This window comes from Strongylocentrotus purpuratus, unplaced genomic scaffold, assembly GCF_000002235.5.
Source record: "Strongylocentrotus purpuratus isolate Spur 01 unplaced genomic scaffold, Spur_5.0 spur5_contig_850, whole genome shotgun sequence".
NCBI classification, from domain to species: domain Eukaryota; kingdom Metazoa; phylum Echinodermata; class Echinoidea; order Camarodonta; family Strongylocentrotidae; genus Strongylocentrotus; species Strongylocentrotus purpuratus.
In genome coordinates this window covers 1,641,221-1,667,614 of record NW_022145558.1, presented here as the reverse complement: position 1 = coordinate 1,667,614, position 26,394 = coordinate 1,641,221, and the positions used below count along the sequence as shown (strand labels likewise).

Here is a 26,394-nt window from a genome sequence, read left to right as displayed (position 1 = left end):
CATCTTCTTCATTATCAAACGATATTTTCTATTATTTTATTTTATTTGTTTAATCCTCTTGCTTCGGGAAAGGTGTTATGGTCTTCTTGCCCCCCCCCCCAAAAAAAAGATTCAACAGTACGTGACAACAAACAAATTGCCATAGAAAGTATAGAAAAGTATACTCCATGAAACTACTGATTGATTAGGAACGCTATCCAGTGATGCAACTGTCTCTCTCAAAAAGCTGTAATTCAGGGTTTATGCGCACCTTGATTTTTCTTTCTCTACAAAGGAATATCGATAGTTCTTTTCCGAACTGCACCCTTCAAAGTTTTGTGATCTACTCATAAACTTCTTGATCTTGATCAATCCTTCCTTCCCCTTCGGTTCGTTTTGCCATATCACCTCAGTGTCTGTGTACGAACACCAAAAACAAATTCCAAAGTCTTGTCGAAGTGTACAAATAAACTTAATTTCATCATTATATCTCTCTACTTTTCTGCCCTTTCCTTTATCTTTTCCTTAATTCCTCTGAACACACCATAAACGGATACTTTTGATTAGAGAATATATATACAGCCTTTCAGTAATTCTGCCACATGTTGGTACCGAAAGCCTCCAATCGCAAAACGGTTCCTTTTTAATTACTATAGATCAGGACAATTCTGTTGATGACATCAACAAATCAGGAGGACCGCCAACTTCGGAGGAACTTTACAGCGTCGCTCGGGCAGTGAAGAGTTTGCCATTGGCCTGGGAATTAGGAAAGGCACTCTGCTTGGAGGACGACGTTATTGCTCCACTCATTGAGCCACCTGATTTGACAACACTGACCAAGGTTGCAAGACAGCTCGTTGATAATTCGTGGATTGGTTTAGATAGGAAGGAAAGGAGCGATAAAATGGCTGACCTTCTCCTGGAATACAATATTCAGGACAACCAAACAGGTTTGCCTTGGATGTTTGAGCGCGTGTGTGGGTGGATGTGTGGGTGTGTTGGTACCGAGGAGACTCTAAATAAATTTACCTTAACTTTAACCACTTGCAAAAAACTAGATGTCCTGGGTTTAAAAACCCTGTAAATTATTTAAAATGTTACTACCCATTATATTCACTTTGCAAGCTATTTTTCTTTTGCATATTTCCATGTTCTTTAATTTTCTTTCTTTTCTTCTCTTTTTATGCCTTGTGCGCATTTATATGAAGTGTCCCATTAACAACAGCAACAACAATGATAATAATGATGATAATGATGTTGATAGTAATGAAAATAATAATGATAATAGTTATTGCTATTATTTTGTGTTTATCATGTGATTATTTCTAGATGACGCTCTCGAAGAACTGAACAAAAGGATGTGCTCCATGTCAGACATGCTTCAGCTTGCCCCACGTCTGCACTTTGGCGCTTCTGACATCATGCGTGCCATGTGTAAGACCGTCACCCTGCCCGCGTATGTAGTACATCCGGTTGTTCTGCACATGCTCAGAGAATGGCTAAGGAGAGGAGGAACCCGAGGAAGACTCTTGGAGATTGTCCAAGCTTTCCGTTTCAACGATGCGGTAGAAAGCATAGCTGCAAGTAATGATTTATTTTTGATATTTCCTTATAAATCAATACAAGAGACGATATACAATATTTGGCATCTCTTCGTATATCACAAATATCTCCCCCCCCCCCCACCAAAACAAAATTGTGAATGAAACATATAGAACAGAGTGGCTTTGTGTTGGCTTACCAAAATTGTAGATTGACTTCATGATGTTGGATAAAGATACCCAGCAAAGTTGACCTCCTACCCCTGTTTCTTTGCCATTAAAACTCCTTTTTACCCCTTAAATTGTTAACCTTGTCACTTTTTAATCATTACAGCCATCAAAGCTGATCCAGGCTTTGTAGAGTTCATCTCGAGCAGCATCCTGGATCACAAAGGAGGAGTAGTGGAGCTGCGTGAACTCGATATCCGGGTTTCAATTCCTGCCGGGGCGTTACGCAGGGGAATGAGGTCTGTGGTCACCATCAGGGTACCTATAGAGGGCGCTGCTCGGATTCCTCTCAGGGACGGTGAGGTGTTGATCACTCCAGTCGTTGAGTGTTCCCTAACTCAGGAACTGCTCGAACCTGCTACGGTAGTGCTTCCACATTGCGTCGGCCCTAAACAATGCAGGGATGGCTCAGGGATGATTCTGTACACCAAAACAGGACTAGGTATTAACCCTTTCTAGATAGGCCTATATATTATTTAAGGGCTGAATTAATCACTGTTTTCATCTTCATAATGACTTTGCTGGTAGTTCTACAGAACCCCTGAACAAACATTTGAATGGAAATTTTCAGTACAAAACAAACGGGATATCCCGCATACGATATATCACAGAATTGCCAATTTGTGTTTCATAGATTGCAACTTTAAAAACTTATAATTATCTTAATATGTTAATCAAATTTTGCTCAAACCTTCAGAGTTCTGTGTCTCTCATTTTTCTGCTCCTATTCAAACCAAGTTAATATCAGAGTGGACTACACCTTTTTTTTTAACGAGATTAAAAGATTTAATATAGCTGTAAGATCTGTTTTATTCATCAAGGAACGTTCAGTCGCAGGCGGTTGCTTCCTAATTCATCAAGAGGTTTCCACATCACCGAAGACAAGGTTGATTTCACTACAAACCATCTTCAGCTCTTTGCCTTGTCTTCCACCAACGTCCAAGGAGTACAGTTCAGATGTGTAACCTTCCAGCCTCTCTTCATGCCCTCTTCCCGGAAAGTCACACTCCGTGTTTACGTCACTCACCCCTATAGGAGACCTATAAAGGTAGAAATGATTTGGAAGTTTTTATCCTATTTCGATTTGATGTGGTTTATTTACCAACAGCAAAACAGCAATACATTTCATAAAATGCTATTTAAATATATATGAAGAGAAAATATTTGTTGGTAAAAGGGGCCAGATAATAGCAAAAGTGCTAGTCGAGCCTAACCCCTTACAGCTAAACAAAGTCTTTTAGTACATGTAAAGTTCAGAAAACAAAAAAAAACTAAAATAATGAATTTGATATTACAATCAATACTTTTAAAAAAGAAAATACTGAACAATATCTTACAAAATGCAAGCGGATAAAATGAAATGATTTTTTTTTTAAATATATATATATATATATGTATTTCCATGAATTTGTCATTAATAATTTGTTCAATACATGTATTTTCATGTTGTACTTGAATTAGAGTTGGAGAGGGACATGCCACTGAGCTTTATAAACTGTTAAGAATGCTTTTGAACCGGTTCACTTGTATTATTCCATTCACTATGAACTTTGACCATGTTTTATCTTAGGATATTGAGAGAGCCGAAAAAGAGTTGTCAAAACCCTTCTGCCTCGTGACGACTGCAACCAAGTTTTCAGTAGAATCAACGACAAAGGATCTATTGATGTGCTTCAGTGATCGTTTCATAGACAAGCAGAAAACAGTGAGTAAAAATGTGATACAATTCTTCAATTCGTAGATTAATATATCATTAATCTACTGCTTGATTAAAGCCAATGAATGCTTTCAGAACGTAGCCGGGCATCTTGACTAAATCCAGAACAATAATTTGTTTGTTTGTTTGTTTGTTTGTTTTATTTCCACTTTTTCATATCAATACAAAGAAACATACAAATAAATATGATGAATAACATGTAAGTTTGACAAAATTTGTTTCAAGTTAAAATAAAAGTTTCATACAAAAGGAAAAAGCAGGAGACCACATGTCGTAAGCGTAAATGCTTGAACATGACCGTGGCCTCTGCCTAGTTAACAAAATAAAAGAACAACCCATGCAACTGCATTGTATTCAATGTTAAATAAGATATAATTGAAGTGATTAAAAGTGAGCATGGCTGAATTAATTTTGAGCGAAAATAACAAAACAAATTTAGTGAAATATTTCGTGTTGAGAAGTGCATTTGTGCAAGGTGCAAAAATTTAGCTTGGTGGAATAAAAAGAGACTAATACCGTGATATTAATCGTGTGTTGGTTTCAGTAACGGGTGATAATATTAAATGTATGCAGGGTCCATTTCTGTTGACAAACAAAGACAGAACAATTCAAGACATAACAAATTAGATAATTTTTAAATTTCTATGTAAGATCTAGTAAACTATACTGAGTTAACAAATATGCTTTCAAATAAGCTTTAAAAGAATGCAGGGAGGTCCTAGTTTTAATATGGTTTGGTAAGTTATTCCAAATATCTGGTCCATGGTGTCTAATTGATCGTAGGGCTAAACTAAGTTTGGGATTATTAAGATGGTAATCATGAGCATGTCGAGTTGAATATGAGTGTACGTTTACATTTAATAAATAAAAGTTTAAAAAAGATGCTGGAAGAGTTTTGGAAGTGTACTTATACATAAAAATGGCAGTTTGGAGCGTATGTATATCATAAACCTTTAATGTTTTTAATTGACTAAATAACGGGTTCGAATTTGCAAGATAGTTAGAGTGTGTACAAATACGAATTGCTCTCTTTTGCAAAAGAAATATTGAGTTTATTTTAGTTTTACTACAGTTTGCCCATATAATATTACAATATGTTATATACGGTAAAATTAAAGTATTATAAAGAATAAACAAAGATCTATCATTTATCAAACATTTAATTTTATATAAAATACCAATATTCCGGGATATCAAAATATTTATATTATGAATGTGTTCGTTCCAAGACAAATTTGAGTCAATAATAACTCCTAAAAATTTCGTCGATTGTTTTTCAACCAGGGATAAACCATCTATAAACAAATTACATTGTGGTTGGTCCTGGGAGTTAATAGTTCTAAAACGGATAAAATTAGTTTTACTTATATTTAAGGATAATTTATTACATTTAAACCAAATCGAAATATTACACAAATCATGATTTACAGTATCAACAAGTGTATCAATATTTTTGTGTGAGTAAAGTATATTTGTATCGTCGGCAAAAAGAATGTAAGTTAGAGTATTTGAAGATTTTATTATATCATTTACATAAATCAAAAATAAGAGCGGGCCTAAGATGGAGCCTTGAGGAACTCCACATGTGAGGTTCATTTTTGAGGAACTATTAGAATGATAATAAACATACTGTGTTCTATTTTTAAGATAGTCCTCAAACCAGGATAGAGCAAGGCCTCTGATACCATAGTGTTCTAGTTTATAAAGTAAAATTGTATGATCAATGGTATCAAAGGCCTTACTCAGATCCATAAAAACACCTATAACATGCTTCTTATTTGCGAGAGATTCAATTATTTTATCACAAAGTTTAATTAAAGCAAAATCAGTTGAATGATTTTTCCTAAAACCAAACTGGTTAGGAATCAAAATATCGTGCTCATTCAAAAAAGAAATCAATCTTTTATATACCAATTTCTCAAAAACCTTTGAAATACTTGATAATAATGATATGGGACGATAATTTTGAAGTTTAGATGGGTCATCTTTTTTATGAATCGGTATAACCTTAGCAATTTTTAATAAGTTAGGACAGGAACCAGTAGAGAGAGAAATATTACATATATGAACCAATGGAGAAACAATAAAGTGTATTATTTGCTTAATGAGATTCATACTTAACCCATCTGGTCCTGATGACTTGCTTGATTTCAGTGATTGAACTATACTAATTACCTCATGAATAGTTGTGGGAGTAAAGAATAATGAATTTTCAGAGGGTTCTAAAAGATATTGAGAAAAGTGATTGTTGCCAGCATCTATCTTAGAGGCTAATGTGGGACCTACATCAACAAAGTACTTATTAAAATAATTAGCGCATTCATTCAAATTATTAATGTCTTGTCCATTAACATTAATGGTTGTATTTATATGTTTTTTCTTACCAGTAAGATCTTTGATAATATTCCAAAGAGAATTATTATTTTGAGTACTCGCAATTTTATTTGAGTAATATAATTTGCGTGATAGCCGAATAATAGATGTTAACTTATTTCTATATTTTTTATATTTATCTAAATCGATATCATCTTTACTTCTTAACGCTTTCTTATATAATCGATTGCGAGTCGCAATCGATCGTAAAATGCCCCTCGTTGTCCATGGTTTCTTAGCCTTATTTTTATTTAACTTAATTCGAACCAAAGGTATATTTTTGTTGTAATAATACATTAATTTATTCAAAAATATATCGTAAGCATCATTTGCAACTACTAAATTAAATACATCAACCCAAGATTCTGGTGCTAAATCCGCCCGAAAGCTCTGAATATTAGCATCCGTTTCTTTCCGAACGTAAATATACTTCATGGACTCATGTTTAAGTAACTGAATTGTAGGGGAAATAACAAATATGGGAAGGTGATCAGAAATATCAGAATACAAAATTCCGTTCTGGCTGTTTTCATTAAAAATATTCGAAAATATATTGTCTATTAAAGTTTCAGTTATACTAGTTATTCGGGTAGCTTTGTTAATATGTGGATGGAGGGAATAAGAAGAGAGTGTAGTTAGTAACCTAAGTCCAATATTATTCAATGCATGTGGAAGTAGATTAATATTATAATCCCCCATAAGATATATGATTTTATTTTCACGCGATATTAAAGAAAGACTTTCTTCTAATCTATCTACAAACATATCAATATTACTATGAGGTGGTCTATACATTACTCCAACAAGTATATTTTTAGCTTTATTTATAATTTCAATAAAAATATATTCGGAGCCATCTACACTTAAGTCAGGTCTCTCTTTAAATGTTAAGGAATCATGAATGTACAAGGCTACTCCACCCCCTCGTCCATAATTACGAGGGGGTAGAACTTGTAGGTGCCTATCAGCATGAATTTAGTTCTTTATTACTTGCTATAACGAAAGGAAAAGAAGTATGGTGAAAAGGAGTGATTTTGTAGATTTTGTTTTGTCTTTATGAAATATGTGGATTATTCTAGTTTTTGATGCACAAATTCGACCAAACTGATGCCATTAAGTTTGTCAATTGTTGCAATATCTATGCTTTGTAGATCCAAGGCTTTTGCCAAGAAGTGAAATTTGTAGGGTCAGATACTTGGGTGAACATGGACGCATCTAAATGAAATATATTGTTTTAAAGCACTTATTTAATTCAAAACCATGTGAGGTCAAGCTCCTGCCACCTGCCACTAACTTTCATTTCCTTTCCACATCAAACCTTAAGATCTCGATTGGGAATCTACTGGCGGAAGAGAGTAGTGCCCTGAGCTTCGAGCTCGAGTTCTCGTCGTCTGAGGATGGGAAGAAGACTTTCAATCTCTCAATCCAGCAGGGGACATCCACACTTGTCAAACAGAGCCTCACTACTTCAATAGAAGGTAAGTATCCATATACAGTGGTGTAGATAGATACAGGGGAATGCAGCGAATAGGGGAGCGTGGCACCCTCCCCCTCCCCCAAAAAAAATCGTGAACAAAATCAAAGAAAAAGGTGGGGGAAACAAAGGGAAAGGAGAAGGGGAAAACGATGAGAAAAGATAACGTCTTGATCGAGACCCCCCCCCCCCTAATCAGTAGCTTTGTAAATTGGTGTAAGACTGTGTAAGACCGGTATTTAAAATTCATGATCACTATTTTCTTGTAATTCTTTATAATGCACTTTGTAATTGTCAATGATATTGGTTCATTAAAACATTCATTTGATTCAACTTCGAGAATTTAAGACAGGAAGATAAAAAAATAATTTGTGTCAACTTTTTCCATCATTTTTGTTTTCGTTCCAATTCTGTTTCCAGTCTTTCCTGTATTGCTAACAAAAAAGTTATAAACTGTGTGAATGAGAAAGAAAAACAAAATTCATATTGAATTGGACATTTTCAAATTATAGCTTTTTTCAATGTCTTTTCTCTCCCTAAATTCTATTAACAACAGCGGAACCAGATTACGGTGTTAACCTCACTGACGCGTAAGTAACACCCAATTTACCCTTCCATATTGAAAGTTTGTTGTGATATCACATTCTTATCAGGGCACAGCGAATTCGAAGGACTTATCCTACCTGGAACCCATTTACCTCATCTGGGTAGATTGTGGCAAATATAGATTAATGTCTTGCCAGAGTGTATTGGTAATGATTGTAATGATGGCAAGGATTTTAATCCTGTACCTTGTGATATGCAGTCCGATGACTTATCCACTGGACTACAACACCAAAGGAAATGGTTATCGCAATTTCAGGTACCTTTAAAGACAAACATTTTTGTGAGTTGTGTACAAAGGGTCCGCCACATTGGTTAAAAAAAAGGATGTACAATCTTGTTTTACCCCCACCCTAAATGCCTAATCAGATTCGAAGCAGTAAACCGTAGCGTTTTTTTCTTCATAAAACAGCAACTGTGTGCAGCAAAGACCATGCCCGTATTCATTGAGGTCGGTATTATAAGATACAGAAATATAAAACAAATTACCATTACATCATAATAGAAAAGCTGTGGTTTACCACATCGTATCAGAATGGGGCTTAATGCTTTACTGCGTCATATATGAACAGTCTTCAGGTTTACCGCATCATATCTGAATGAGGCTTAAGGTTTCTTACGTCATATGTGAATGGGAGTTAAGGCTTACCCCATCATATCTGAATTATGAATAAGGTTTACCAAGTTATATGGAGATAGGCTTAAAAGTTTACTGCTTCATTTGTGAATGAGGCTTAAGGTTTACGTCATATGTGAATAGGACTTAAGGTTAACCACGTCATATCTGAATATGGCTATAGGTTTACCCAATTATATCTGAATGGAGCTTAAGGTTTACCGCGTCATACCTGAATGAGGTTTAAAAATTTACCGCGTCATATCTGAATGGAGCTTAAGGTTTAGCACGTCATATCTGAACGGGCTTAAGGTTTAACTTTTCATACCTTAATGAGGTTTAAGGTTTGTTGCATCATATGTGAATTAGAATTAAGGTTTACCAAGCCATATGTGAATGATAAAGTTACCTTCATGACAGTTTTAGGTTATAAAAGGGCACTAGAAATGTCATAAATAAGAATAAGAGCAATAACCATGCACTTTGAAGGCATTTGCGGTCTGGAAGAAGAACTCAACTATCCCCTTATATCTACAAACGAATTCATTTTCTTCTTCATGAATTTGCTTTCTAACTTCTCCATCTTTGTTTCGATGCTCTGCAGGCAAGGGCGGCAGCACTTTGCTCCAGACAAGCTGCTTGAGACCTTGACCAACGTCCTGTTCACACCTAAGGACGTCCAGGGTCTGGGCTACCAGCTCGGCTTCTCGCATTCAGCCGTAGAGAAGTACCTGAACAGACCGGATTCGACTTTCAACAGTGTTTCAAGGTCGGGCTTCGACGAGATGCTCTGTGACTGGAGACGTAGGGTTAGGCCGGGGGACCAGGTGGACAGACTCCGCACTGCCATGAAGGATGCCGGGTTGGGATATGTAGCCGACGTATTTCTGCTTGGACGTAAGTATCAAATTGAAGACTGAGGAAAAGGCGCTCTTTAATCTATTCTGAATTGTCTACTAATTATTTACTAATTTTGTTTGAGAGTTTAACTCCTGGTCGCAATACAAAAAATCTTTACCTCCAAAATTTTCAGCTGTTCAGATCGGCTAGAGCTAGCCTTCATCAGCAATGTGACCCAACTGCATATTCTGACATAATGGGTATTACCTTTTCAAAAACATTCAGAATTCTCCTTTGTTTAATTAAAACTGCTTTTGGTAAATAATTAATCATGATAACAATTATGATTATAATACAAACTGAAAGGGTGTCGTTTTAGTGTATAACTCCAATTTATAATTGTTAAACATGTAACTTACTCGATATCACCCTTGAATTGCATTTAATACTGATTGGCCACGTCACGCCTGTTATGGTGTTTTCTTATCGGATCAGATTTTCTAACTGAACCTCCCCTTCTCCTGGCCTGGTCAAATTGAAATATGCAGTTGATTTGATAGTCTGAAGAGGTTGTATTTATTCCAAGTGATTGATCGACGGGCCTAGTGCTACAAGCATCGTTGGATGAAAGTAAAGTAACATAAATCATTATATATAACTATTTTTGTTCCTGTTTACCCTCATTTAAGATGAGTCATCCGTGAAATTTGCACAACTCAAAAGGGAGCTACAGGAAAAGATGTACACACCTTAAGCCTCATACCCCCATGGACTTATTGACCACGTTGGATTTGCTATGACAGTGAACTAATTTCCAAGAATTGCCATTTTGTTAATGTTTTCTTTTTTTCTTTATGTGTAATAAACAAATCATGTTTCCTAGCCCATTGAATTTTACCGGCAATGTGTTGAGTTTTAATACACTATCGGATTTCAGAGAACAGAAAACCGTCAATTCATCAAGAAATGATTCTAGGATAAAATACAGTGTACAATACTGCCATTTTATAAGTGATGATATTAATTTGTTTTCATCAGAATAGACAGTATACATTAATCTGCTTTGTATCAGTGTGACAAGATGAAGATAATTTATGTTTGATGTGGAAGTCTTGATACAAGACTATTTTGAGACTCAACTGTATCAAAACCATTAAATTGATTACATTTTTGTCCTTCTTATCTTCTCTTTCCCTTTTTCTTGCACCAATAAAGCCCACAATACTTGTTACTAATTTGACGTTTTGAATTTTCTAACAATTCGGTGATCGCCTCCAGCATCACATGCCAGCTGGCACCCCCTCACCTATGCCGGAGTGACCTAGGTTAAAACCGAAAGTCTGCGAAATGTACCTCAAAGACTGTTAAGATGGCATTTTGAAAAAGGTGGGGGTGTGTGCGAAGTACACATGTGCATACAGAGGTGGTATATGAGCGCGCACGTACGCGTAAACACAAGTACGTACAACTTGCTAGGCTAGGCCGTCTCTTTCCAAATTTATTCATTTATTGAATTTTCTCTAAAAAAAGAAGAAAAAAATATAGGGTCTAAAAAGAAAATAAGCAGAAGGAAAGGGGATGGAAAGAGAAAGAATCCTAAAAATAGTCATTTATGACATGAAATTGTACATATGATTGTATATATATATATATATATATATATATATATAAATAATTCATAAAATAGTGTGTGGCAAAAATAGTCAACTGTGACTGATTGCCAAACAATATCAAATCAAGAAGAAGAAGGCATTTACTAACCAAAAGTTTAGGTTTGATATTTTGTGTTAATATATACTACATGTATTTGTAGAAGAAAGGAAACACAGGAATAGAGGTCGGGTTTCGGTCTGTACGAGGATATTATTGTTAGAAGTTTATAGAACCTTGTTCACTTTGAGTATTGAAGAAATATGTGATATTGATATCGATATAAATATATAATTATGCCTTGTAGAGAAATGTGAGTACTATGTACAGTTTGAATGTTTAAATCATTGTGTGATATTAAAGACATTATAGCTTACGTTGAATAACGATGTGCCTCAAGTGACAAAAATGACATTCAAGCACATGGATGGAAAAGAAATCAAAGTTCTACTTACTTGATTTAAATATCACATATAACTTGACCTTTTGTATTGTCAAAGATAAGATGCATGTAAATTGAAGAACAACAACAAAAACATAATAAAATTATGTATATATATATATATATATATATATTTAAATATGAATGAACAATTCTGACATTAAACAACTAGAGTATTTTTTGGTAATATATCATTTTACACAATCATATGTTTTTAGCAGCGGTAAAAAGTTTAATTCGCAAATGTTACTGTCTTTCAATTCCTACAATTTGCTCAATGAAAAGAAATCATATCCTATTTTTATATTTTTATATGCATTTCTCCTTACATGTTTATACATAATTATATATTTGTACATGTTTTTGCAAGATTTTATCTTCGACGTCTTGATAAAACGAAATATTTCTCAATATCGTTGATCAATCAATGAAAGCATTGTCAGTTTTTACTCCTCAAATCGGCAATTTGTACATTTATCTTGCACTGCAATATTATGACTCACAATTAAGTGCAACTGATTTGGATCACACTCTGTACTGCAGTAAAAGTGGATTTGAATTTGATTTTACTCTTAAATTAATGTTTATAAATCTGTGTTGAACCCCTTGCTTGTCGTGGTGGTCTATACATTTTGTACATGTATGTACACTGTTCATGTATTATAATTATAGCATATAACAGCTGCTGGAACAACCAAAAACATTATTATTTTTTCACGGTCTTAGATCATGAGTTCAAATTGATTGCCAATATCCAATCATCTTTGTAATTGTGTAATTGGGCAAGTCCACGCTATTCTGTCTCATATTAGTTTCCCACCACATCTCCGATTCAGTCGATCTGATGACTGTATCGAACTGATAGCCCTACTGGATCGTGAAGATATTAATTTTTATTTGTTTTATTGATTGTATGTATTCTCATTTAGAGGTACTTATATCACATTTTAGAAGACTTGAAGAAAAAGAAATGATTTTTGCTCAAATACCAAAATATGAATTGTGTTCGAGCATACATGGTTTTATAAATGGAATGTTAAATGTAACATTAACTCAATTTTTGATAGTGGCAAACCTTCTTTTTCCTCAATATCAGTTATAAACATTATTGATACGTGATGATATCTGTAGTTTTTAATAAGTTTAATGGTAACATAACTTTTTCTATTCACTTCTATAGTCACAATCAAATTTTCTAAATTAAATATATTAAAAAGTATTCCTGTACTAACTGTAAATTATGTCGATTTTGTGCCTCTGTATTAATATATAAAAATATATCATGGCATATTTTCTGAAGTAATACCATACTACGTTAGAAATATTACTGTACTAACTGTAAAGTATATTGATTTTGTGCCTCATTATATATGAATATTTAGGAATATTATCATGGCGTATTTTCTGAAGTAATACCATGTTACGTTAGAAAGTATTGGGCCGACTGTACTTACAGTAAAGTATATTGATTCTGTGCATCATTATATATGTATATATATATATATATATATATATAAGAAGATTACCATGGCATATTTTTCTAAAGTAATACCATACTACGTTAGAACGTATTAGGCCTACTGTTCTAACCGTGAAGTATATTGATTCTGTGCCTCATTATATATGTATATATATATAAGAAGATTATCATGGCATATTTTCTGAAGTAATACCATATTACGTTAGAAAGTATTAGGCCTACTGTACTAATTCTAAAGTATATTGACTTTGTGCCTCATAATATATGTATATATAAGAAGATTATCATGGCACATTTTCTGAAGTAATACCATACTATGTTAGAAAGTGTTACTGTACTAACTGTATTGCATATTGATTATGTGCCTCATTTTATATATATATATATATACATATATATATATGAAGATTATCATGGCATATGTTTTTTGACTTTCCCTTTTTTTTTAAAGCTTATACTGGTATTGGGAACTGTTAAGTATATGATTACTTTGCAGTAGTTATGTGACTTTAATGCCTTTTTTACCATTGCATGTGATGTTTTATATATCTCTTGATGCAGTAATCTATATTCCAAAAGCATTCGTTTATTCTTGACTCCTTTATGCTATATATTGTTACATCAACTTGTCTTTTTTTCCCCAACTTATTCTGGGGGTATATGTACATAAATATGTCACTTAAGGCATATGTTACTCACTTTTTAATTGGTGTTGATTTGTGTTAAATTCATATAACTGTGTATACACTGAAATTTGACATGAAGAACAAAATGCTGAATTTCAGAAAGTACTATGCTTGACCATAATACAATTGTCTTTTTTTAGATGTGATTTCCATGACCTCTCTAAGTGTGAATATTTTTTCTTTGAGATGTCCATGTATTTGTGAATTTATTTTATATTCTTTATCACCGTATTATATTCGGTACGCAAGTTTGTTTTAGTTGTTTAATGCAATGCTCATATAATAGATTTGGTATTTGTGCATATTGATTAGTAGATTCTGTTTAATTGTCAATAATAAAACAAATGACGAAAACATTTTGTTATATGTTTATCTTATATGAAACAACTTGTCCTACAATTGAAGACATCTACGTAGCCAACATTGAAATCTGTTAAATTTGTGAGTTTGGTATAGACATTGGTGATTTCAATACTATGATTATATCATTATGTGCAGTGAATAACCTCATTTTGACTTCTAACATAATTATGTAATAGATTAAATTTGTTGTTCTTGGTTTTTGAAATTATCTTTCTCTCATTCAGCTGTTAATGGCCTTTTCCTCATTTCTATTTTCTTGTCATCACCTTCACCCAGCTCCTGTTTCTTTCCTTCATCCTTCATTATTATTCAGACTACCCCTGACTCACCCTAATCCCATTTCCTCTTCATTAGTTCACCTTTCACCCTTGGTTCTTCATCTTTCTCCGTTCTTTCATCCTCTGTTCTTCTATTGGGTACTTGCTCTTTCATTTGAATGTATTTGAATATATTTTGTAAAAGCAAGGAAGTGAGGTCTACATTGCAGGCCAAATAAATCGGAGCACTTCCGGACTTCTTCTTGTCAATGTCTTTTTATATATGGAGCACCTCTTTAGCTACATATTTGTTTAGGTTCTCAATTTAATTAATTTCGTGTCCTCACTCGGGTTTTTCTTTAATAGTTTGATTTTTGTGTGATTGTGGGCTAATTCTGCACTTATTTTGTTTGTTGCAATGTCATGATCTCATACATGTATGATATGTATTAACTCTGATAACATGTGAGATTCTCATTTTCATTCGTAGTATAATCAGTAGATTAATAAATAAGTTCCTTTTATTAAAGCATTATTATAATGGCTACATTTTTATTGCACACCTATCCATCCCAGTAATATCGTTATCCTGGCTCTAGCCAAGCTGCCCTCAGGTGCTAGAAGCATTCAAGGGAATAAATTCCTACCAAGTAGTCATTTATTACACCTGAGTGGAGAGTGGTAAATGTTTGTAGATAAATCTTTTGCCAAAGTGACATTGGTGCCACAGCGGGATTCAAACCGCGAACCACGATATTCACATTCCGGTTGATGAACAAACTGCGTAATTTTTGTATGAAATATTACTTATAACATTCCTTTTATTGTACTAACCCTCTGACATGCAACAATTCCCGAAAAAAATCAAACTGCAAAGATATTAATGGTTTTCTTTAAAGGTGTCCCTAAATTCTCCCGACTATTTTGATTTTTCCCAACCGTTTTTTCATGAAAATAGGACATATTACAGGCTTTAAAACATCTTTCAACACTTTAATGTCTGGAATATTATATAGAGCCAATGAATTGCTTTTAGCCGATTTACATTCACCTAAAATGTAATTAAATTGTAATAATATCGTTGGGTTTCCCCCTTTTATTTTCATTAATAATGGTCTATTTTCACTCAAACTGTTCGGTTATCTTTGATTGTACATCTAGCAATGAAGTCACTACCTTAGCACCTTTTTCTCTCATCTGAACAATGTTACCAAGTCCCTCTAGTTATGATTATGATTGTCTCGTATTATATGTTAAACTTGAACGCAGGATTCCAATTTAACGTCTAAGTGTCTGAATATTGTCTTTTAATACTGATTTGAACCTCCTAGTTCATGTATATTTAGTAAACAATAAGTAAATATCGACTTTCAATATACTATGTCGATCTGTGTTATGTTGGCTGAGATTCCCATTAAAAAAGGTATGTCAATACATAGTTTTTTGTAGATATTTGTAATCCTAATGCCATTTTCTTTCTCATGGTAACGGCAATGGTATATTTTTTAATTTGATATGTAATCATGATTATGTATATGTGTTTAGCTTGTTTCTCGCTCTCTAGCTCTCTCTCTCTCGCTCTCTCTATTTTCTTTTCTTCCCACCCCCTCGTTCTCTCTCTCTCTCTCTCTTTTCCCATATTCTTTTGTCTCTTACTCTACCATGGTTTTTACAGTATTTGTTCCCCTATACCCTGTTATTCCATCCCTTTTAAAAAATTGTCACTCTTCGAGGGTAGCCTTGATTGGGTCATAGACATGACAAATTAAATGAATGCCAAATGAAGTCTAATGTAAAAGAGAGCCGATCGAGGAAAATGACAGGAGAGGGGAGAGTTAGAGGAGGAGGGGGAGGAATAAAGGAGCGAGGAGCAAAACCGGTTCTAGAGGGATATAGGGGGGCTTTATGGCCCTCTTCTAGCCTCACCAAAAAGAAAACATTACGAGGCGTGTGTAGAAAATGAATGCCAGAACCTCAGGAGGTGAAGGAGGAGGAGGAGGAGGAAGGAAATTAAAGGTGGGTATAGGAGGGATTTTCAGGAGGAATGGAAATGAGGTTTAAGAGAAGCTAGCTGCAGAAAACAAGAGGAGTCATCAAAGAGTGAGATATGAAGAGGAATCCAGAGACGAATGTAAACCAAACACACACACACACACACACATACATATATATATATATATATATATATATATATATATATATATATAAATCTAACAACTAAATTATTTATACCCCTTGTAAATTTCAAGATTTGTTGTGTTTCTTGTAACCCAAGAATAAAAGGTGGGCTTGTCGAATTATGGACCTTGTTGAATACTCTAAGATGTAAGCTTTAGTATGACACATTCTCACGAAACAATAATTGGGGCAAACGTTTTTTTTTTTTCAAGACTTGGTAAGGGAATGAATAATTTAGTTGTTTCTGAATATGCAGATCGAATGATACACATAAAACTCAAAGAGGGAAAAACAAATTACATACAAAATCAGGAACGGATAGTAACCAAGTCTAAAGGAAAGAAAGAGCTATAAAAGTTGGGTATACTAATTTAAAAAGCAATGTATATGTTAGATAAACACAAACACTCACATACGCCCACAACCACACACACATACGACTTGGAGGAGCTATAGAAAGCCGTTACTAGAACACCTTAAAAGTAATCACTCAACCTACGGTTCGCTGCATTTCCCTAGGGATCAGCCCACTTCTACCCGGTATGCTTATACGAGAAGGTTGCTTTTGTGCTCTTTGACTGCGTGGACCGCGGTAACTTTCATGGGGGATATAATGGTGAGTTTCAAAACAGCGTTTGATCGAACTGAATTCATATCACAGCTCAACATAATGCAGGTCCATTCCAAAGATGTACGAGTATTTGGCAAAAAGTAAAATGCGATAAACTAAAAAGGGTTTCATATAAACCACACACCCACTCTGCTCCGCCACGCACTGCGCGATCTGGCCCTGTTCTGAAACCCCTTTCTACAGCTACGTTCTTGCACTCTGTAAATGCATGTACACGATATACAAACCAGCCCTTTGTCAATGTCGTCGGGTTGTGAAGGAAAGCTATATCTGTACTGTGGCCTTGCTGAGTAATGTATAATACTTGTACTTTCGAGTGTTATTATATGTATTAATATTTGTTTTGATAATTATTATTGTTGTTATGTTATTATCATATGTTATCATTATGATTAGCATTAATTGTTATTAGTTACAATTATCATTAATACGTCTTCGACGATACCTTGTTCTCGTTCGCGTACTGAATTCTTATTCTTCTTCTTCCTCAAAGTCCCGTTCGTTCTGCACGCAGTTCTTGATATTCCAGATTCCTTCCTTAAGTGTAATTCCTTTCAAACTTCTTAGGCATATTAATCTCATTCATATAATCAAGGTCTTCTGATTCTACGTTTTCCGAAATCAAGCATGCGTAACCGTCCAGGCGCCATTAGGGACTTTTCGATTTGCACGTTTATAAGTGGACTGCGACGTATGCGGTCATTTTTAAGCAGGGTTGACGAGGCACGCTGACTGCTGTTCGTTACCCTTTCGATTTTTACACAACTACGACGCTCGCTTAAGCTATGGTCACAAATCAGAGCAGCGACCGACCGATCAGTAGCCTGCTCGGTCGCTGCTGGAAATAGGCATCGCCCATCGATTAGGTCGGTGCCCGGGCGGCGACCGCCCAGGCACCGAGCGTATTTTGGGCGGTGAGTGAAAAGTGAGCAGGCGCCGCCCAAATTTTAACTCCGCGCTAAAACTTCAGCGGCGACCGAGCGATGCCCTAAAAACGAGCGGTGCCTGGCCGGCCAGCTGCCGGGCAGAATTGGTTAAAAACTCGCCGCTCGGCCGCCGAGCAGGCTTCTGTTGGGTAATGTGACTATAGCATTATGAGCGCAAAATTCGATCAAATAGCTAAAGATTCAACACCAAATTCGGTGCATGGGACTGTTCTAAAAAATCCAGCTGCAACAGATTAACGATGCATAAATAAAATGTGTTCATTTTCAGTGGCGGATCCAGGGGGGGGGCCGAAACGGCCGCGGCCCCCCCTATTGGCGGCGCAAAAAAAAAGAGGAAAAAAAAAGAAAGAAGAGAAGAAAAAAGGAGAAGAGAAAAGAAAGAAGAGAGAGTACACAAAGGAGAAAAGAAAAAGAAGATACCCCCCCCCCCCACCTCACTCCCACTCCGAGGTCGGAGGGATCGAGTTTGTGTTCCCAAAATCTACGATAAAGGGTTACTTTTCACGCAACAAAGTCCGGCCCGTAATACACTGACTTTACACACCGAAGATAAAGGGGTGCTTTCAAAGAGAGGGAACATACATGTACATGCGCGTACCCTAAACAACACTGAGTGGGTGGGGGAGGGGGGGGAGAGAAAAGTCGGGTGAGAAAGGGGGAAAGACAAGGAAATGGCGCTAAGTGACAGTTACGACGAATAAGGGAAACACTGTAATCGGAAGACGTAGGGTCATTCCAGAATGCTTGGGAAACGTTATTGAATAGAGGGGGCCGGGCCGGCCGCATAAAATTTCGAGCCACGGATTCAAAGTAAAACGTTAAAAACAGCCCCTGCTTTTGAAAAAAAATTGAAAAGGGCACAATATTTTGGATGTCTTTCAAATAGAAGCTATACACTCAACAGTCAAATTTTAAATTAAAGGTAGGGCCGCTTCACAACTCTTATGTTGCTCTTCAATTGGATTCAGCTCATACCAACTCGCTTGCGCTTATATTTGAACTCATGTTGGTAGTCATTTTTTGTATGTTTTCAATGATATTTTATTTTCTCCATTGCTTTTCACAAACAATAACAAAATCAATACATAAAATAATCTGCATGTTAATATTATTATATAGAATATGATTTTACATTCTCATCTAAATAATACAAATTAACTTTTACTATTTACATCAAATAAAGCATGAAACATGCATGCATGAAGAAGGCATGAACATAATCATGGACAGGGGTGGCGATCCTGGGCCGGATAGAGGGACACGTCCCCCTGGAAATTTAGATATATAGCTAGAAAGAAATGAAAGAACGTACATATTGGGCTGAGAGATTTTCTAGAATGCATAATTTCAGCATTCTACATTGCAAAATCACGCTTGGTCGCTACGCCCCGGCCCTCGCCCGATAACACAAAACTATGACATGACGTTCCCGGTCGGGATTATTCCATGGTTGGTGTAATAATTTCTTTTTTCCCCTTTCATTTCTACTAACCTAATTGTGTGCTATCACAATCATGATTGTTTCATTTTCCCTTTAAAGTATGCGTAGCTAGGGCGGTAGGGGCATTAAAAGGACATAGGACGGAAAAGGAGCAGACAAAGATACAATTTTGAAAATTCTGACAAGTCGAGAACGGTACAACAAATCGTCTTCTTTCTCTAAAAAAATATTGAAACGTTAAGCTTCTGCGCTTTCCGCTAGAGAGGGAAACTGAATTCAGAGAAGGATTAAGAGTCGAAAATGAAACAATGAATTATCTTCTTTCTCTAATAATTTCATTACACTATGAGAGGTCAAAGCTTTCGCGCCTCGCGCGGAAGGGGAAAAATGAATTCAAACAAGGATTAAGAATCGAGAATGGAACAAGGAATCATCTTCTTTCTCTAATAATTCAATGAAACGTCAAAGCTTCTGCGCGGGGGAAGAAACTCAATTCAGACAAGGATTAAGAGTCGAGAATGGTACAAAGAATCGTCTTCTTTCCCTAATAATTTAATGAAACGTCAAAGCTTCCGCGCTTTGCGTGGGAGGGGGGAAATCAATTCAGACAATGATTAAGAGTCGAGAACAGTACAACGAATCGTCTTCTTTCACTAATGATATAATGAAACGTCACAGCTTCTGCGCTTCGCGCGGGAGGGGGTGGGGAAACTGTATTCAGACAAAGATTAAGAATCGAGAACGGTACAACGAATTGCTTCTTTCTCTAATAATTGAATGAAACGTCAAAGCTTCCGCGCTTCGCGCGGGAGGGGGTCTAATTCAGACAAGGATTAGGGTCAAGAACGGTACAACGTATCGTCTTCCTCTAATAATTGAATGAAACGTCAAAGCTTCCGCGCTTCGCGCGGGAGGGGGTCTAATTCAGATAAGGAATAAGAGTCAAGAACGGTACAACGTATCGACTTCCTTCTCTAATAATTTAATGAAACGTCAAAGCTTCCGCGCTTCGCGCGGAGGCGGCAAACTTAATTCAGACAATGATTAAGAATCGAGAACGGTACAACGAATCGTCTTCTTTCTCTAATAATTTAATGAAACGTCAAAGCTTCCGCGCTTTGCGCGAGAGGGAGGAACTCAATTCAGACAAGGATTAAAAGTCGAGAACGGTACAACGAATCGTCTCCTTTCTCTAATTATTTAATGAAATGTCACAGCTTCCGCGCTTCGCGCGAGAGGGGGTGGGGAAACTGAATTCAGACAATGATTAAGAATCGAGAACGGTACAACGAATTGCTTCTTTCTCTAATAATTGAATGAAACGTCAAAGCTTCCGCGCTTCGTGCGGGAGGGGGTCTAATTCAGACAAGGATTAAGAGTCAAGAACGGTACAACGTATCGTCTTCCTCTAATAATTGAATGAAACGTCAAAGCTTCCGCGCTTTGCGCGGGAGGGGGTCTAATTCAGACAAGGATTAAGAGTCAAGAACGGTACAACGTATCGACTTCCTTCTCTAATAATTTAATGAAACGTCAAAGCTTCCGCGCTTCGCGCGGAGGGGGCAAACTTAATTCAGACAATGATTAAGAATCGAGAACGGTACAACGAATCGTCTTCTTTCTCTAATAATTTAATGAAACGTCAAAGCTTCCGCGCTTTGCGCGGGAGGGAGGAACTCAATTCAGACAAGGATTAAAAGTCGAGAACAGTATACAACGAATCGTCTCCTTTCTCTAATTATTTAATGAAATGTCACAGCTTCCGCGCTTCGCGCGAGAGGGGGTGGGGAAACTGAATTCAGACAATGATTAAGAATCGAGAACGGTACAACGAATCGTCTTCTTTCTCTAATAATTTCATGAAACATCAAAGTTTCTGCGCTTCGCGCGTAAGGGGGGGGGGGGGGAACAGCGACCTGCCCGAATATGAATTTTTTATATCTTTTCTCGTATATTTTGGAGATAAATAACACTTTCACAAAATACATATTATCCTCAAATTTGTGCTCGCTCGCTTCGCTCACTAGCCGAATTGTGAAACCAGAAAATTACTTTTTCGGGAAAGAGGCTTCAGCCCCCCCCCCCCGATGAAAATGTAAAAAAATTGTACCGGTATGGTGCTTCTAATATGACCTTGTCAGTATTGGTATGTTGAGTTGAAAAACGGTCTGCGCAATTTTTCAAATCTCCGGCCCCCCCTATTGGAAAATCCTGGATCCGCGCCTGATTTTATGAATTATTCTGCTTAGTGAGCGCGAAATTCGATCGAAAAGCTAAAGATTCAACACACCAAATTCGGTGCATGGCAGTGGCGGATCCAGGGGGGGGGCCGAAACGGCCGCGGCCCCCCCTATTGGCGGCGCAAAAAAAAGAGGAAAAAAAAAGAAAGAAGAGAAGAAAAAAGGAGAAGAGAAAAGAAAGAAGAGAGAGTACACAAAGGAGAAAAGAAAAAGAAGATACCCCCCCCCCCACCTCACTCCCACTCCGAGGTCGGAGGGATCGAGTTTGTGTTCCCAAAATCTACGATAAAGGGTTACTTTTCACGCAACAAAGTCCGGCCCGTAATACACTGACTTTACACACCGAAGATAAAGGGGTGCTTTCAAAGAGAGGGAACATACATGTACATGCGCGTACCCTAAACAACACTGAGTGGGTGGGGGAGGGGGGGGGGAGAGAAAAGTCGGGTGAGAAAGGGGGAAAGACAAGGAAATGGCGCTAAGTGACAGTTACGACGAATAAGGGAAACACTGTAATCGGAAGACGTAGGGTCATTCCAGAATGCTTGGGAAACGTTATTGAATAGAGGGGGCCGGGCCGGCCGCATAAAATTTCGAGCCACGGATTCAAAGTAAAACGTTAAAAACAGCCCCTGCTTTTGAAAAAAAATTGAAAAGGGCACAATATTTTGGATGTCTTTCAAATAGAAGCTATACACTCAACAGTCAAATTTTAAATTAAAGGTAGGGCCGCTTCACAACTCTTATGTTGCTCTTCAATTGGATTCAGCTCATACCAACTCGCTTGCGCTTATATTTGAACTCATGTTGGTAGTCATTTTTTGTATGTTTTCAATGATATTTTATTTTCTCCATTGCTTTTCACAAACAATAACAAAATCAATACATAAAATAATCTGCATGTTAATATTATTATATAGAATATGATTTTACATTCTCATCTAAATAATACAAATTAACTTTTACTATTTACATCAAATAAAGCATGAAACATGCATGCATGAAGAAGGCATGAACATAATCATGGACAGGGGTGGCGATCCTGGGCCGGATAGAGGGACACGTCCCCCTGGAAATTTAGATATATAGCTAGAAAGAAATGAAAGAACGTACATATTGGGCTGAGAGATTTTCTAGAATGCATAATTTCAGCATTCTACATTGCAAAATCACGCTTGGTCGCTACGCCCCGGCCCTCGCCCGATAACACAAAACTATGACATGACGTTCCCGGTCGGGATTATTCCATGGTTGGTGTAATAATTTCTTTTTTCCCCTTTCATTTCTACTAACCTAATTGTGTGCTATCACAATCATGATTGTTTCATTTTCCCTTTAAAGTATGCGTAGCTAGGGCGGTAGGGGCATTAAAAGGACATAGGACGGAAAAGGAGCAGACAAAGATACAATTTTGAAAATTCTGACAAGTCGAGAACGGTACAACAAATCGTCTTCTTTCTCTAAAAAAATATTGAAACGTTAAGCTTCTGCGCTTTCCGCTAGAGAGGGAAACTGAATTCAGAGAAGGATTAAGAGTCGAAAATGAAACAATGAATTATCTTCTTTCTCTAATAATTTCATTACACTATGAGAGGTCAAAGCTTTCGCGCCTCGCGCGGAAGGGGAAAAATGAATTCAAACAAGGATTAAGAATCGAGAATGGAACAAGGAATCATCTTCTTTCTCTAATAATTCAATGAAACGTCAAAGCTTCTGCGCGGGGGGAAGAAACTCAATTCAGACAAGGATTAAGAGTCGAGAATGGTACAAAGAATCGTCTTCTTTCCCTAATAATTTAATGAAACGTCAAAGCTTCCGCGCTTTGCGTGGGAGGGGGGAAATCAATTCAGACAATGATTAAGAGTCGAGAACAGTACAACGAATCGTCTTCTTTCACTAATGATATAATGAAACGTCACAGCTTCTGCGCTTCGCGCGGGAGGGGGTGGGGAAACTGTATTCAGACAAAGATTAAGAATCGAGAACGGTACAACGAATTGCTTCTTTCTCTAATAATTGAATGAAACGTCAAAGCTTCCGCGCTTCGCGCGGGAGGGGGTCTAATTCAGACAAGGATTAGGGTCAAGAACGGTACAACGTATCGTCTTCCTCTAATAATTGAATGAAACGTCAAAGCTTCCGCGCTTCGCGCGGGAGGGGGTCTAATTCAGATAAGGAATAAGAGTCAAGAACGGTACAACGTATCGACTTCCTTCTCTAATAATTTAATGAAACGTCAAAGCTTCCGCGCTTCGCGCGGAGGCGGCAAACTTAATTCAGACAATGATTAAGAATCGAGAACGGTACAACGAATCGTCTTCTTTCTCTAATAATTTAATGAAACGTCAAAGCTTCCGCGCTTTGCGCGAGAGGGAGGAACTCAATTCAGACAAGGATTAAAAGTCGAGAACGGTACAACGAATCGTCTCCTTTCTCTAATTATTTAATGAAATGTCACAGCTTCCGCGCTTCGCGCGAGAGGGGGTGGGGAAACTGAATTCAGACAATGATTAAGAATCGAGAACGGTACAACGAATTGCTTCTTTCTCTAATAATTGAATGAAACGTCAAAGCTTCCGCGCTTCGTGCGGGAGGGGGTCTAATTCAGACAAGGATTAAGAGTCAAGAACGGTACAACGTATCGTCTTCCTCTAATAATTGAATGAAACGTCAAAGCTTCCGCGCTTTGCGCGGGAGGGGGTCTAATTCAGACAAGGATTAAGAGTCAAGAACGGTACAACGTATCGACTTCCTTCTCTAATAATTTAATGAAACGTCAAAGCTTCCGCGCTTCGCGCGGAGGGGGCAAACTTAATTCAGACAATGATTAAGAATCGAGAACGGTACAACGAATCGTCTTCTTTCTCTAATAATTTAATGAAACGTCAAAGCTTCCGCGCTTTGCGCGGGAGGGAGGAACTCAATTCAGACAAGGATTAAAAGTCGAGAACAGTATACAACGAATCGTCTCCTTTCTCTAATTATTTAATGAAATGTCACAGCTTCCGCGCTTCGCGCGAGAGGGGGTGGGGAAACTGAATTCAGACAATGATTAAGAATCGAGAACGGTACAACGAATCGTCTTCTTTCTCTAATAATTTCATGAAACATCAAAGTTTCTGCGCTTCGCGCGTAAGGGGGGGGGGGGGGGAACAGCGACCTGCCCGAATATGAATTTTTTATATCTTTTCTCGTATATTTTGGAGATAAATAACACTTTCACAAAATACATATTATCCTCAAATTTGTGCTCGCTCGCTTCGCTCACTAGCCGAATTGTGAAACCAGAAAATTACTTTTTCGGGAAAGAGGCTTCAGCCCCCCCCCCCCCGATGAAAATGTAAAAAAATTGTACCGGTATGGTGCTTCTAATATGACCTTGTCAGTATTGGTATGTTGAGTTGAAAAACGGTCTGCGCAATTTTTCAAATCTCCGGCCCCCCCCCTATTGGAAAATCCTGGATCCGCGCCTGCATGGGACTGATCTCGAAAATTATGCTTCAACAAATTTGCGATGCATAAATAAAATGTGTTCATTTTATGAATTATTCTGCAACAATTTTGATATAAGGAAAATTACAGACACGAAAATATGTTAAGTTAAGAAAATTCACACTTCCACCACTCTCTGGTTCCAGAATAAGGTCAAATGGGTCCATTTTGTGACTTCAATGTGATGTTTCATGCCTACAAAAGATTGCTTACGAACACGTACCGTCACAGTTTGCGAACGACGGCAAAACAAGGGCAAACGCGTTCGAGAATTCTGCTACGAACGATGAGCTCGTCGATGCGCATGCGCACTAGTTCAAAAGTGACCGCATACGTCGCAGTCCACGAGTGAACGTACAAATCGAAAAGTCCCTATTTGTCCGTTTCTGGTACATTTTAAGGCCTTTCTGTCTTTCGTCGTATCTCCACTCTGTTAGATGCTACAGACTTCTAAACAGATTCTTTTAGATATTTCAAGGTATGTTCTTTCACCAGCGATGTATAAACTGGCCTTCATAATGCCATCTTCAAACTTTAAATTCAAATCCGAAATCTACTTCGCCAAAAATTGCTAAAATTCTTTAAAAATTTACCCCTAAAAACAAAAGCTGCCATAACTTTCTATTGTCTATTTTTGTTTGTCTCGAAGTTTTATAGTATTTTAATCTTGTCATTGCACAAACCCCTGCCGAATGTCACGCACCAATGGTCATGAATGACAAAGAGATTTGATCATACAAAGTATGTCCTCCGAAAGTGGAGTAGAGGGACAACTAAAATTGTGACCGTTGACATGCCATAGGTTTTGCATTCGATGCATTACGAGAGTCTTGTCCAATTTGAACGACGGATTTTGAAGGGTCAATGTTTATTCACGAGCAATGCCGTCAACAAAAAATGCTAATAGTTGTTTAGTAATTGGCTATTAACAAAACAAATATGTATTAGATACATCATGAATAAAACATTTTTTCATTCCCATTATTCCCTACGATATGTCCACTTGAATTTGAAAAATGGCGTTATTGTGAACTCTGCAAGTTTAAAGCTATTCAAACACAAAAGATGAAACATTTTTCCAATAGAATTTTGTAAAGTAAATCTCAGTGAAGCAGAAAATAATCAGGGGAACATCGACATCGAAGTGACAACATATGGTACCGAGAAAAGTAAGTAAGATCTCTGTAACGATTGTGATGTTTTCGTCGTGGCAGTC

General features: G+C 36.9%; 1 protein-coding gene across 1 annotated transcript; it reads left to right on the top strand.

The window, feature by feature from the left end:
- The first annotated feature begins 1,334 nt into the window (after window positions 1–1,334).
- On the top strand, window positions 1,335–10,938 carry LOC105446212. Its single transcript, XM_030994217.1, has 8 exons — window positions 1,335–1,563; window positions 1,855–2,190; window positions 2,570–2,796; window positions 3,319–3,453; window positions 7,163–7,316; window positions 7,869–7,902; window positions 9,136–9,428; window positions 10,061–10,938. Exons 1-8 carry the CDS (start codon window positions 1,338–1,340, stop codon window positions 10,123–10,125), a joined length of 1,470 nt encoding a protein of 489 aa, XP_030850077.1. The 5' UTR covers window positions 1,335–1,337; the 3' UTR covers window positions 10,126–10,938.
- The last annotated feature ends 15,456 nt before the right edge of the window (window positions 10,939–26,394 follow it).

What these genes read in the sequence shown, in the direction of transcription:
- LOC105446212 (XM_030994217.1), top strand. Translation starts at nt 1,338, where the DNA reads ATGTGCTCCATGTCAGACATGCTTCAGCTTGCCCCACGTCTGCACTTT. An exon ending in CCTATAGGAGACCTATAAAG is followed by an intron (nt 2,797 to 3,318) that starts GTAGAAATGATT and finishes GTTTTATCTTAG; the next exon opens with GATATTGAGAGAGCCGAAAA. An exon ending in GGTGTTAACCTCACTGACGC is followed by an intron (nt 7,903 to 9,135) that starts GTAAGTAACACC and finishes GATGCTCTGCAG; the next exon opens with GCAAGGGCGGCAGCACTTTG.